The sequence below is a fragment of the Oncorhynchus gorbuscha genome, linkage group LG26 (assembly GCF_021184085.1).
Source record: "Oncorhynchus gorbuscha isolate QuinsamMale2020 ecotype Even-year linkage group LG26, OgorEven_v1.0, whole genome shotgun sequence".
Lineage (NCBI taxonomy): Eukaryota > Metazoa > Chordata > Actinopteri > Salmoniformes > Salmonidae > Oncorhynchus > Oncorhynchus gorbuscha.
In genome coordinates, this window is record NC_060198.1 from 6,703,951 (window position 1) to 6,717,772 (window position 13,822).

At 42.4% G+C, this 13,822-nt stretch overlaps 3 protein-coding genes across 3 annotated transcripts in view; 1 reads left to right on the forward strand and 2 right to left on the reverse strand.

The window, feature by feature from the left end:
- Positions 1-13,822, reverse strand: part of LOC124016427 — a 549,380-nt gene that overhangs the window by 308,837 nt on the left and 226,721 nt on the right. The gene's annotated exons all lie outside the window — the stretch shown is intronic.
- LOC124015463 (protein DPCD-like) lies at positions 180-3,783 on the forward strand. The gene is made up of 6 exons (XM_046330658.1): positions 180-288; positions 522-602; positions 728-852; positions 1,074-1,207; positions 1,575-1,677; positions 3,112-3,783. The coding sequence occupies exons 1-6, from the start codon at positions 225-227 to the stop codon at positions 3,214-3,216; spliced, it is 612 nt and encodes a 203-aa protein (XP_046186614.1). The 5' UTR covers positions 180-224; the 3' UTR covers positions 3,217-3,783.
- On the reverse strand, positions 6,477-11,654 carry LOC124015461 (fibroblast growth factor 8b-like). The gene is made up of 5 exons (XM_046330656.1): positions 10,944-11,654; positions 10,785-10,821; positions 9,886-10,075; positions 7,544-7,650; positions 6,477-7,180 (listed from the first exon to the last, which is right to left on the reverse strand). Exons 1-5 carry the CDS (start codon positions 11,000-11,002, stop codon positions 6,887-6,889), a joined length of 687 nt encoding a protein of 228 aa, XP_046186612.1. The 5' UTR covers positions 11,003-11,654; the 3' UTR covers positions 6,477-6,886.

The window sequence follows — 13,822 nt, forward strand, 5'->3', positions numbered from 1 at the left end:
AACTTCCGGTACGTTATAGACCTATTTTTAGTTCTTGCACGACAAAGTTACATATTTTTCGAGAAAATATTGTAAAAAAGTATGTATTATTTCTTGAGTAAATGTAAACATGTTTTGGACAGATTATGGAGTTTTAAAAAATGAAAAAAATAATTAAACGTTTCACGATGACCTCCGTTGCCGTGGCTACACGTGATGTTTAGGAAGTGTCCGTTTTTTGCAATATGGCTGTGCAGAGCTGGACAGCTCTCCTAAAAGCTTCCACGAAAACCGCTTTAATACACGATGGTGAGTGAAACAGAGAGATGCAGACAAGTTATCATCGTTATTGTGTTTTGTATCACAACATTTACCCTTACATTAATCTAGTAAGACTTCAGTGTCCATTATAAGCTCGCTAGCATTAGCTGCGAACTACCACTAACCTTCACTTTGCCTAGCAAATCTGTTTAGCAAAGATGACAGCTAGCTAGTTCACATTTAAATGCATTTCTATTGGTGCTTTACAAACCTCTTTCCAGGGAAAAGGAAGATACACTATCTCTTTGCAGATGGGAAAGAAATGGCAGAAGAATATGACTTGACCACAGATGAGCTCATTGGTAAGCTTGTTTCAGATTAGACAACATCTTCTAAAAAAGTATCCTGCATTAGCTACATTGCTTCCTGTGCATTATATTATTTCCACTCTCAGCTGCTGTTACTTACATGTATTCTTACTTTGTAGTACGAAAGTGGCGTTCGAAAAGCACCTTGAAGGGACAGGGACCATGGGAGATAGAAGTTGGAGAGCCAGTCCCATCTACTGTAGCCTGTTTGGAATCAGATGTTATCAAGGAAAACTGTTCAAACGTGAGTTGTATTATACAATATTTACATCTGTTATGTTTCAGGCCATGATCTAAATTGCTAATTGATTCTCGTTCACTATCACCAACAGTACTCATCCAAATGTGTCAACTAATACTTTTACGCTCCTGGAATTAACTTCATTTTCATCATTTCACTATTAAATTAATCGTCAATCAAACCGTATGCATTTAACAGTACAATGCTCTGTTGTATTTCCTCAGCCTGTATTTATGCGCAAAGACACAAAGACCAGTTTCCTGTGGAGAGTCCGGAACCTTCCGTACCCCAAAGAGGTCTACAACATTTCAGTGGAGCCTGATCAACGATGCTGCATCATACGAACAAATAACAAAAAGTAACATCCGAATAGCCTCTATTCCACTCTCATGCCAAAATGGCTTTACTAGTCATGCATACAGTTATGTTTCCCCTCCTTAGAAATCTGATGATAAACTGCTAGGCCTATATCACTTCAAATATTGTTAACTACAGGTCCCTGAAAAGTGATACCACATTCAAAGTCTATATAATTTATACAGTTGTAACATCTTCACAATGGAGAAGGCATCCTATATTTTATTTTATTTTCTTTGTCAGTGCTTGTTACAGTTCCGCATATGTAAGTGAGGCTGGCTCTCCTATAGGTGGCACTGTTGACAAAAATGTTGATCTCTTGCCTTCAAGAAACCCTTTTCTCACTGCGGTGTGTTGATCCTTTGCAGGTACTACAAGAAGTTTAATGTTCCTGATCTGGACCGAAGCCAGCTGCCATTGGATAGTTCCGCGCTCAACTTCACCCATGCCAATAACACGTTAATCGTCAGTGTAAGTACTCCTGACAACAACAACAATAACTAACAAACCAACTACAGTACTTCTCAAATCCCACCTTGGGTGATTTTACACTGCAAGTCTTATATCCAATATACAGAGACTGATGGGCAAACTATAAGTTGATACTGGAGACTAGATTGAAACTCTATTTTTGTATTCGTCTCACTTGTATCAGAACACGCCTATAAACTCAAGGGAATCATTGAATTACTTAGAACAAACATTAGGATAGCCTACTAAGTATCTGATGAAGAGATCGACCGTTACTTTATGTGAATACCTATCATAATCGGTTTCTCTGTACTATTCGATTTCTTATTCCTTGTGTTTGTTAAAATTGGCACCCTATTCCCTATATATTGCACTACTTTTGAGCCCGACTCTGGTCGAAAGTAGTGCACTATATAGGGAATAAGAAGCCTCTGTTATCCCACTTTAGGTCAAACATTACACTACAGGATGTACGTGGAAGGGAAATGGGTTTCTGTAGAGGTATTGCCTTTCAGCAATGAATTATGCCGACACAAATACAAAATGGCCCACCATAATCACCAACTATACAGATATGGGACTAAATAACCTACCTCATAGGACGTGATAGGCTTGTGGTAGCTCTTGAGGGGGTTGACGGGTTTGGAGTAGCACAGGACTCTCATCTGTCCCCCTGGTGAGTGTAGGCCTTGGCCAGCACCTCCAGTTTATCGGTGATGTGCTTGTTGTGGTTGTCAACCTTGGACTGGGAGGACTGGGCACACACCCACTTCCCTGAGAGAGGTTTCTGTTGGGGGTCTGAGGGGGCAGTGGCAGTACTGGGGGTCTCGTCCTTGGGGTGCAAGCCACTGATCAGAGCCTCCAGATCGCTCTGGGAGACGCCATATTCGTCTTTGAAGTCATCTTTAGTGTCTTGGACCTATGGATATATGAAGTGTATGATTAGGGCCAGAATAAGCTATCATGCTGTGACGGGGTTAATGGTTATGTGGTCGTCAACCTACAGTCTCTGTCGACTCATCTGGTTTTGTTTCATCAGAGATCAGCTGCTTCATGTCCTGTGGCTGGGAGTGGGATTTTGTTGAGTACGTCTTATTTGACACCGCCCTTTGTAGTTTTGATGTCTTTGTCTGGGTCAAGTAGGCTGTAGTCTGCTTTATCCAGCAGTCTCTGCTCACTGATGCATAAGCCAGGTGCACTTCAACAGATAAACTCCAGAGGGCAACCTGTCCACTTTGAGCAGCCTGAGAGCCCTGTCACAGCCCATACTGTCATCCACTACTACATGGGTGACTGTGGGACAGAGGGAACTATATAGGGAATAAGAAGCCTCTGTGTTATTCCACTTTCGGTCAAACATTACACTACAGGATGTACATGGAAGGGAAATGGGTTTATGTTGAGGTAATGACCTATTCTGCCTTTCCTTTCCAGTACAAGAAGCCTAAGGAGATATTAACCCTTGAGCACGAGCTACTCCGGGAGGTGAAGAAACTGAAGGGAACCAATGAAGGGGACGTTGACTGCAAAACACAATGAAGTCCCAGTGTGGATCTGAGGGGGTGTCACATAAACAAGTCGTTTTTGATTTGCACTGGTGATGCAGTATCCTGTATGTTTTCTACTCTGATTTCTGGTTCTCAATGGGATTCCACTATTGGAACATTTTTGCACAGTGCCTTGTCCATACTTTCCATTGTGTTTATTGCGGTCGGGGCGGGGGGGCATGTGGGATTGAGACAATGAATTACAAACATAGTTACTTGTTTAAACTTGTTAGTTTTTGATGGAACACTTACAAGTGTTCTGTCAAAAAGGTATTTGAGAAATGTCACTGCTGCTCTGTAAAAAGTTCTGAATTGTTGTTGTCGAGATATGAACACTTATTGGGTTTATTACGTGATGTTGTCCTTTGAAGATTAATACAATTCCATAACATTGTTAACTGTCTCTACATCTCTCCTTTCCCTCAACTATGCAAACTATTAGTTGTTAAAATAGTCCAAACGCAGAGAGTTCATCCCCCTCCCACAATTCTTGGTCTCCTTCCCTTGTAAAACACTTTAACACACAATGCCCTTTCCCTATTCTTTCCACACACACAAACACACACACACTGTTCTCGACGGGGTCGCCCTTACAAGCACGTCCCATTTGTGTTAACTGATTACCCTTATGCTCATGATTGTGCAGCCCAGAGTAGGCCACCCTGAAAGCCATTATGGCCGAGCTAGCCAGTACTAGCAGGTCTTACTGGTCCCCTGAGCCACGCCCTGTCCTCCAGGGGGTGACTTTACTGGCCCAGAGTCCTCCAACAAGTCCTCTCGCAAACCCCAAGACTGGGGATAGCCAAGGATAGGTATGGAGCTTGGATGACAGAAGCACTATATTACTGGGAAGTGAACAAGTCGTATGCTTCTTTGTAAATATAGGTTCTTGCATGACAGTATTACTGAATTACTGCAAAGTGGGAAAAGGTTGTAGTCTCTTTTGTAACTCGAGTACCACGGTGAACCACAATGAGAAACGTTATCTGACTGAATGCTTGCTAACGTTGACCAACAAACTCTAGGGAGATGAGTATCAAGACATATCTGACTAAGCTAATACGACTGACGTTTGACCATCAAAGTTTGATTGAATGAAACGAAAACTGAAGTGAAGTTTTACTGATTTACTTTTTAACACAATGTGTTATTGCCATAGCAGCTGACCGAGAGCAGTTCGAAACAAAACATAGATGCTGCGTGAAAAGAAAACAATGCTGCAAACAAAAAGGAACAATTTCATTTAATAATAGATTCCTCTAACCTAGTGGTGATTCCTTGCATTTCTGGGACTCTATGTGCCTAACCAAGTGAGCAGTACAAGGGCTAAACACAGCCACTAAACCACAGGTCACTCACTATTGTGCTTTGCGTACTTCCTAAAGGGGAGGAGATATGTCATGGGATTTGGGAACCAGATCCAACCAAAGCATAAGATCTGAGAAATAAATTCTCAAGTAATTTCTCAAATCAAGAGTTGCTGTTGGATTGCTTTGACTTTGTGTTGTCCAAATCAAATCTTGGACACGGAATGAAACGACCATTTGGAGGGTGATTTGCGTACACTGCTGTCTTTTCTCATTTGGCAGAGCAGGATAATGCTTGAATTAAAGTGCACGACGTGTCCTAGTAGCCATGAGGATAGCCATTCATTTCTCAATAGGAGTAACAATAATAACACTAAAAGTTCAGTTTTTACCCTGTCAGATTTATGGAACCTTTTTGATCACAGCTTTTAGTTGTTCATTTGTTTGCAAGCCCTCAAAGCTGGCGGCGCTTGGCGCTTAGCTATACTGAAAAACCATTCGTCATATTTAGAATCCGACCTTTAGCAAACAACCAATAGGACATCTAGACTTCAAACAGTGAGAAAGAGAGAGGAAGGGAATAGAGCGAGGGTCTGCTCTGATTCTGTTGTGTAGCCAGGCCGACCGGGTCTTCTTCCCCGTCATCTGATTCTGTTGTGCTGCCAGGCCGACCGGGTCTTCTTCCCCGTCATCTGATTCTGTTGTGTAGCCAGGCCGACCGGGTCTTCTTCCCCGTCATCTGACTCTGTTGTGCTGCCAGGCTGACCGGGTCTTCTTCCCCGTCATCTGATTCTGTTGTGTATCCAGGCCGACCGGGTCTTCTTCCCCGTCATCTGATTCTGTTGTGCTGCCAGGCTGACCGGGTCTTCTTCCCCGTCATCTGATTCTGTTGTGTATCCAGGCCGACCGGGTCTTCTTCCCCGTCATCTGATTCTGTTGTGTAGCCAGGCCGACCGGGTCTTCTTCCCCGTCATCTGATTCTGTTGTGCTGCCAGGCTGACCGGGTCTTCTTCCCCGTCATCTGATTCTGTTGTGCTGCCAGGCCGACCGGGTCTTCTTCCCCGTCATCTGATTCTGTGGTGCAGCCAGGCCGACCGGGTCTTCTTCCCCGTCATCTGATTCTGTGGTGCTGCCAGGCCGACCGGTTCTTCTTCCCCGTCATCTGATTCTGTGGTGCAGCCAGGCTGACCGGGTCTTCTTCCCCGTCATCTGATTCTGTGGTGCAGCCAGGCCGACCGGGTCTTCTTCCCCCTGTCATTTGGCCTCTGCCGGTCATGCTCAGTTGCTCCTGGGAAAGAGAGGAGGGTTTCTTTCTGCCACGTCCTTTCATTCCCGAACGCCTCTTCCCAGCCATTCCCCTTCTTTCAGCCGGTGCCACATTTTGCCACACTGAGCCCTGGTGCTCTTTCGCTTTCTCTCCCTCCCTCCCTCCTCCCTGTGAGACTAGCTTCTTTTTGATAACTGACCCCTCCTCGTGTTATTATTCGAACCCACTATTGTATCACATGTCCTTTTATATGAGGGCCACAAAGGGCCCATTTGATCACAGGGTTACGGTGTGTGATCATGAGAAATGCAACTACATGGTGGTAACCTTTGTCTCGAAACAAAATTGTGGGCTGACCTCATCTGCTTTTAATGCATAGCCCCAACTATTCAGGCCCAAGTCTCACTTGCTGAGCACATTGAATTGCAGTAGTCTGTCACAGATATTGCCCATCAGTTATCTGGGGCTCCAGTTTTTTAGGCAACGTTAGAACCTTTTGGGACCCCAAAGTGACCCAGCTATAAAAATGGTTAGAAACGGCGCATTAACTCAAACTTCTTTTGTGATTTTAATACACACTCTACAATAAATATTTCCATCATTTAAATGTATTTTACAAATCTTCCAATTAAAAATATATTCATATATGTAGAAAACAGATGAATGAAAATGGCCTCCTAAATGCTAAATAATGTGTTTTACATGTATTCACTGTTATTTAGTTGATGCAACCACATGATGATCCAAAGATAGCTGCCATGTAATGTGTATTCATTATCTCTCTCATAACATCCTCTCTTTATAGCTGTGTAGGGTTATCACTAAGCCCAAGATGTCCTTTCATTCATTCAAATCTCATGGAGTGCTTGAGCACTAAAATCGTCCTCTGGTTATAAAAACTCTTTCCTACGAATAAACCTCGGTCTGACGTAGCAGATTAGATAGTCTACTCATTGTTTTAGACACAATCAGGTACAAAACACGACAAAAGGAGTCCTTGCAAGGAGCAGAAATGTGGTAGTGGTATTTTAGTTTGGTGTGTTCCCCTCCCTCCCTATGCTTCCTCTTCTTCGTCGTCTGTTCTTTCCTCAGTGGGCCCCTGAGCTGTGGTGATGGGTATGTTTAGTCCTCCGGGGGTGGAAGGGGACCACGGGGAGGGGGTGGACATCAAAGGGCTGGGTGTCACCCAGGAGGTGGCCCTTGGGCTGGCGTTTCATGAAGTGGGCCTCCCTCTGGTGTTGCTTGGTCCTGGAGGCCTTGCGGGGCCTTCCTTTACGCGTGAAGGCCATGTACCAGCCCTCATATTTAGCGTTCTGGAGAGCAGTGTAGTTGTTCTCCAGAACGATCTCTGTGAAGATGCAGTCTTTGCCGCGACCCTTCCGCTGTTAGAGAGAGGGGGGTGTGTGGGGGTGAGGGTGAAAGACAGAATGACGGAATGATTTAGGGGGTCAGTCTCTGAGGATGTTAAAATATTGTTTTGACAAGTAAATGTCCTATCAATCCTTCAAGTTTCTTTCCAAATCATGTCCCATCTCCCTACAAGGGCTTTTCTGGTCATAACTCAAGTGAAGAGCCTTACACAGGACAGACATAACTTTTCCCTGAAACTTTATACTCATGGTCACAGTCAAAATGATGACCGAATTTATTGAACTCAACCAACCTCCAGGGCTCACATGAAAAGAGATGTACATTTCAATATGACTTCCCTAAATAAAGGATTAATAAATAAATCTAATATTTACCTTGCCAATCAATTTCCCCGTCTTGTTCATGCAGATGTAGTAGCCCGTCTTTGCCCCTTTGATCCGAATACGACTACCAAACGTGTCCGTCTCCACCACAAGTTTTGCTAGAAAAACACAAAACACATCATATTCTTAATTAACTTTATTCTGCTCAGATACAATGCACAATGATTCTCAAGCTCATGAGGTTATTCTATTTTGTGAACACGATATGCATGCATTCGTAACTTTGAGCTAAAACCTTTGTGAAAGATAATCCAATAGCGGTATCATTTGAGACTAAATTGAATTTGAAGACTGTGAGACTATGCCGCGGCCCAGTAGTATTGACGTGATGACACCAGAAAGGGTGTGAAGTTATTGTCATGACTGGTTCAGACGACTACATTTAACCTCGATCTAATAACCTTAAGTTATGTATTATATTATGATGACTTTAGCAGAGTTGTACTCCTCGTTATCATGGCATCAACCTTGCATGCAGTGGGGAGACAAGTATTGTATATGGCAAAACATTCAAACATAAATTAAATTCAAAACATTGGCAAAAAACACTCAAGTCTTTTAGAATAGCAGCAAGTGGCTTTGACTTCGCACTGAGCCATTGTCATTGAACGGCTATAAAATGCCGCGCTACGCTCCACTTAGATGATGGGGAGGAAGGAGGAACGAGGGAGTGAGAGAACATAGCGGTCAGCGACACAGCCACAAAAGCACCGAGCAGTGGTCAGATTTGGGCCTGCTACAAGAGTGACACCCACTTAGGACATGCACGCTCGAGCCAAGGCGAGGTGTGTGTGTGTGTGTGTTTGAGTGAGAGGGAGATGAAGAAAGAAGAACAGAGAGAGGAAAGAGGGGATCAAATGAAGATGCTGACTTCACCGCTCTTTATAAACCGAGTCATACATTGAGTTGAAAAGCAGTGAAAATTCCTCATTAAATTACACTCCAAAAAGCAGGCAGCAGGCTTAGGGAGAAATAGATGGTTGTGGTGGAAAGATGGCTAGACAGACCAAAAAAAATACTTTGGTGACAGGAATTTGCTCCCTTTAAATTTCAGACAATGTTTTCCTTGAGGGGAGAAAAAAATCCCAACCTAGCATAGATTTAATCAAAACAGCTGTCTATATTGTACACTTTGTCCACAGGCTGTACTCTAAGAAAAAGAAATGTTCTAAAATGGTTCTTTAACTGTCCCCATAGGATACGCCCTTTTGGTTCCAGGTAGAACCATCTTGGGTTACATCTAGAAACCTCTGTAGAAAGGGTTCTACATGGAACCCGAAAGGATTCAATCTGCAACCAAAAAGGGTTCTCCAATGGGGACTGCCGAATAACCTTTTAAGGGTCTCGATAGAACTTTTTTTTCAAATAGTGCATAGGAGGCCTATGAATACGTCTAGACCACCACTGTTGAGAAATACACATTTTTAACTTCATGTGGATGAAACAGTGCGATGCGGTTGCCCTGGGAAATATTGTGCTAATTATTCCACTTGGCAGAAATGTAGTTTACCCAAACCCTTCCAAAAACAATATATTGTCTATAAGGGCCATTCAGCACCACTCTGGATAAGTGAGTTAAAACAATTCTGTTTATCAATGACATTTATCACATTTTTGTAATTCTCGTGGCTAATGTCAATCAGTCACTGATATTTTAAACCACTAAATCTAATGTAAAAATGTCGTACTTTTTTTGGTATGTTTAAGCAGATATGAATGAATTTATTTTGTGTTCAAATGATGGACTTGGGAGAGCTACTGTGTATTTATAACATTTAAATATTTCGGTATTTGAATTTTCATTGACATGTGTCCATCAAAGACCAATGGGGGACAGAATTAAATAAAAACACATTCGCCTCAAATAACTTTGGGTAAAAAAAATAGGGCGTCTCAAGGTTATGAAAATTGCAAGTCATATGTCTTTCTTTCAACCGCTTCTGAGAGGGTAAGCTACTCAGTAAGGTAGAAAGTAAGACGAGTTCTGATGTGTTTACCAGATATTCTGAGTGGGTTTCTCCCGAGAATCCCAGTCCAGAACAATACTATAGAATCCATTTCGAATGAATTTTCTCCCTCCCGCCTCCTACTCAAACCTAAACTTCTTCATGCTGAATAGAACTGTTTGCTTTTTAAATGGTAATATTTTCATAATATACCTACTTTTATTCTCCAATAGGCCTACATGACTTGTAAATTGATGTGTCCATAAGTAGACTTAGGTCATTTCAAAATCTGGAATAAGCCTGTTAAATCCTACAATTATTGCGGAAATGCCTAGGTCTACCTGAAGGCACCCATTTGGTGCTAGGCGTGATTTATTCGTTTCTTACCGTGCACAGCTCCGTCGTCGCCCATGGCATTCACTTTCTTATTGCCCAGAACCTGGACATGTTTACCGCTGGTCCGGCTGTAGAGCTGGTAGGTCCGAATCAACCGGCGGCTCATCCGGTCAGACAACCGGCACTGCTCGTTCACATGGTGCTTGAAATTAGGAGGTGGGGAGTGGGACTGCACTGTGTTCTATCAAACAAGAAAAACACATACAAAATAAATCATGAATAAAAGCATTGAAGTAAAACATTAAAGCATCAATGAGAGAATAGCCGTACTGATAATTAATGCGAATTGATGTTCAGTCTAATTGAATGAGAAGCAGATCAAGTTATTTTCCAACTAAAACATATATATTTCAATGAACACCAATCATATGCTTTTCATATGGGCTTAGGCTATAGGCATTTCAAAGGGAATTGCGGGCACATGGTTTTTAGAAGAGAAAAAGTGCCCTTGCACGGTGAGTGTTTGGGGAGATGCACGCAGCGAGTCCGCTGTCCTCACTCGAGATGACATGCCTATGATAGGTTGTTTTACCACGAATGATCTTTCACCCCCATCTCCCTTAGCTATATCCCTTAACGATTATTTTTCAATTCAGCCATACGCCATCCCCATATGTTTTAACAATTACCTTTTAGGCTCGCTTTTACGTCTTTTCAAGATGTTTGACTTGTTGCCAACTGCTTAGGGCTCATAATAAAATGTTTTCATTGTTATTACACTTTTATTGCAGATATGCAAACGATTTGGATTAATATCAATAAGAATAAAAACGCTTGTAAATGGATATAATTAGTTGCATTGATGGACTGAAAACTTTTTAAGGAGCTATGAAATGTTATTGTATGCCCATTGCGCTGCAAACTTCATAAAAATGCATGCAAGTTCGTACCTGTGTGTAAAAACACAGCGCTAAGAACTGAAGTAACCTGAAACATAAAAAAATCATATTTATGTTTCATATACATTTCCAAATATGTCAAGTAATTCTATAGGCCTATATTGCCAATTCCTTAAATCGTCAGTTCCGTTCAGTAGTATAATAACTCACAGGTAGCCTAATCTCGATGTTCTAAGCCTCATATTGAAATAAGTCAAATATTTCTTCATTAATTCCACTATTCCAATTCCACATGAGTTCTCTGGGAAATAACAGTCCTTCCCAGCGGGAATTTCAGCATGGATTTGATCTCCCTTCTGTTACAGCTTATAAAATGATAGCCCGACGACGGAGATCCAGAAACAACTGAAGGTTCGGTCCAATGTTCCAGGTAGGATTCACATTCACTCATTGACAGTATTCACAATAAAACGTTCCGGGACGATTTAAAGACGTTCAGGGGGCCATCCAGAATTACAAGTCCCAGGGATAGAGATCGCACTGTGATCAAGCGACCACCGTTATTCCACCAGTCGGTCAATTCCCCCTCGTGTCAATCATCCCTCCTCTGCAGAATTCAAGGTCTTCTTTGATGTTGCTTAGTAGAGATAATGTATATCCCGGTTGCTTTCGTGGAATTGCAATACATCCGTATGCACTGGTGGGATGGAAGTATTACGCGCGTGGAGATTAGCCTATGTGTATGCATATTTTACGCGCGACAGTGAGGAGATGCATGTCCATTCAATCAAAAATACAAAGGTGAATCTTGCATAGACATGAATTAAAAATGGTAGCGAAATGTATAGGTCTATGTATTTACAGCCACTGGTGATGTTTCCCTCTCAAAGAAACGCTGTTAGATGGTCGGTATAGCGGGGCTCCAATGTCAACCTCCCACACGTGTGTTTCTTGTGGTCCGGTTTTCTTCAGAATACAGCGGCTCCTGCCCTCGACATTTAAATACTTTCACTTGCGAGAAAGGCAATATCATTGCAGAGTGCAGGCGGAGCCTTTGGTGGGAGATAGTAACAGGCTGAGGAGGACTGAAAGTGGCATGTATTGATTGACACCTGACCATGTTGAGGTATTAAACAAATATCAGGCACATTCATTGACTAGGCTTTGTGGCTTAATAGGCTACTTCCAGTGCTGGGATTGTTTCACAAGTTATGAAACATGAATGTTTCAGCTCAATTCTTGATAGATAAAACATGAACAATTATTTGTCAACTAATCAATCAACTAATTAACTTCCAATAAACCACGAATAAAGGTTAAATACAAATATGAATATAATGTAGATATTGTCCCTACTGCATCACACAAGAGAATAGCAAGGAAACAAAGCCTCTGTTCCCTGGAATCTACTTAAGAAAATATACAGCTACATTAAGCTCTTTCCCTACTGCAGGTTAGTGGATGTTTCATACTGGAGGTTAGAGGTGTTTTGAAGGACTCTGTTGCTATATATGACTAAACTGAAATGCTGAATTGTTTCAATGAGTACATTGTATCATCTGGTAGGATGTTTGATTCAGTGTCCTCTGTCTCTGTACAACCCTGTGTGGATGAACCAGTGTCCTCTGTCTCTGTACAACCCTGTGTGGATGAACCAGTGTCCTCTGTCTCTGTACAACCCTGTGTGGATGAACCAGTGTCCTCTGTCTCTGTACAACCCTGTGTGGATGAACCAGTGTCCTCTGTCTCTGTACAACCCTGTGTGGATGAACCAGTGTCCTCTGTCTCTGTGCAACCCTGTGTGGATGAACCAGTGTCCTCTGTCTCTGTGCAACCCTGTGTGGATGAACCAGTGTCCTCTGTCTCTGTACAACCCTGTGTGGATGAACCAGTGTCCTCTGTCTCTGTACAACCCTGTGTGGATGAACCAGTGTCCTCTGTCTCTGTACAACCCTGTGTGGATGAACCAGTGTCCTCTGTCTCTGTACAACCCTGTGTGGATGAACCAGTGTCCTCTGTCTCTGTACAACCCTGTGTGGATGAACCAGTGTCCTCTGTCTCTGTACAACCCTGTGTGGATGAACCAGTGTCCTCTGTCTCTGTACAATCCTGTGTGGATGAACCAGTGTCCTCTGTCTCTGTACAACCCTGTGTGGATGAACCACTGAGAGCTGGTCAAGCTTTTTGCCATTCTCAGTGCAGGTGGTACATAAAGCCCTGAAATCCTTAGATCAGAGAAAGCCTGCAGGTCCTGATCTTTTGGATCCCTGCTTTTTAAATCTGGCAGCTGATTTCATAGCTGAACCACTTACATCTCTGTTCAATCTAACCCTGGAATGTAATGAGATTCCAAAGATCTGGAAATCAGCATTTGTCCTACCACTTTTAAAAGGGGGAGATCCAACTCTTTTCAATAATTATAGGCCAATCTCAAAGCTGTCACCCCTGGTGAAAATACTTGAAATCCTTGTAAGTGAACAGCTAAAAGAGTTTTTATTTACTAACTCTATTTTATCAATGTACCAATCGGGCTTCAGGAAGAAGCATAGCACAATTACAGCAGCCATGAAGGTTTTAAATGATATCACTGACGCCATTGACAAAAAAACAGCACTGTGTTCACTTTTGATTGATCTCTCTAAGGCTTTTGATACAGTTAATCATGCTATACCAAGGCAGAGATTGTTGAGTGTAGGTCTTTCGGAGCATGCAGTTGCATGGTTTGCTAACCATGCAACTGTCTGATAGAACTCAGTGCACTCAATTTGATGGGCTTATGTCTGTTTCATACTGGAGGTTAGTGGTTAATTCAAACTAGAGGTTAGTCGTTGTTTCATACTGGAGGTTAGTGGTTGTTTCATACTGGAGGTTAGAGGTTGTTTCATACTGCAGGTTAGAGGTTGTTTCATACTACAGGTCAGTGATTGTTTCATACTGCAGGTTAGTCATTGTTTCATACTGGGAGTTGGTGGATGTGTCATATTGAATATTGGTGGTGGTGTTGTACAGGAGGTTAGTGGTCGTTTCATACTGCAGGTTGCTGGTTGGTTCATACTGCATATTGGTGGTTGTTTCATACTGCATATTGG

Bases quoted from the DNA above. Each gene is read 5' to 3' on its own strand.
- LOC124015461 (XM_046330656.1), bottom strand. From the start codon at position 11,002: ATGAAGAAATATTTGACTTATTTCAATATGAGGCTTAGAACATCGAGA. The intron at 10,822-10,943 runs GTGAGTTATTAT...TTTATGTTTCAG, and splicing joins ACATCGAGATTAGGCTACCT to GTTACTTCAGTTCTTAGCGC. The intron at 7,181-7,543 runs GTAAATATTAGA...TCTCTCTAACAG, and splicing joins CGGGGAAATTGATTGGCAAG to CGGAAGGGTCGCGGCAAAGA.
- LOC124015463 (XM_046330658.1), top strand. From the start codon at position 225: ATGGCTGTGCAGAGCTGGACAGCTCTCCTAAAAGCTTCCACGAAAACC. The intron at 603-727 runs GTAAGCTTGTTT...CTTACTTTGTAG, and splicing joins GACCACAGATGAGCTCATTG to TACGAAAGTGGCGTTCGAAA. The intron at 1,208-1,574 runs GTAACATCCGAA...GATCCTTTGCAG, and splicing joins ATACGAACAAATAACAAAAA to GTACTACAAGAAGTTTAATG.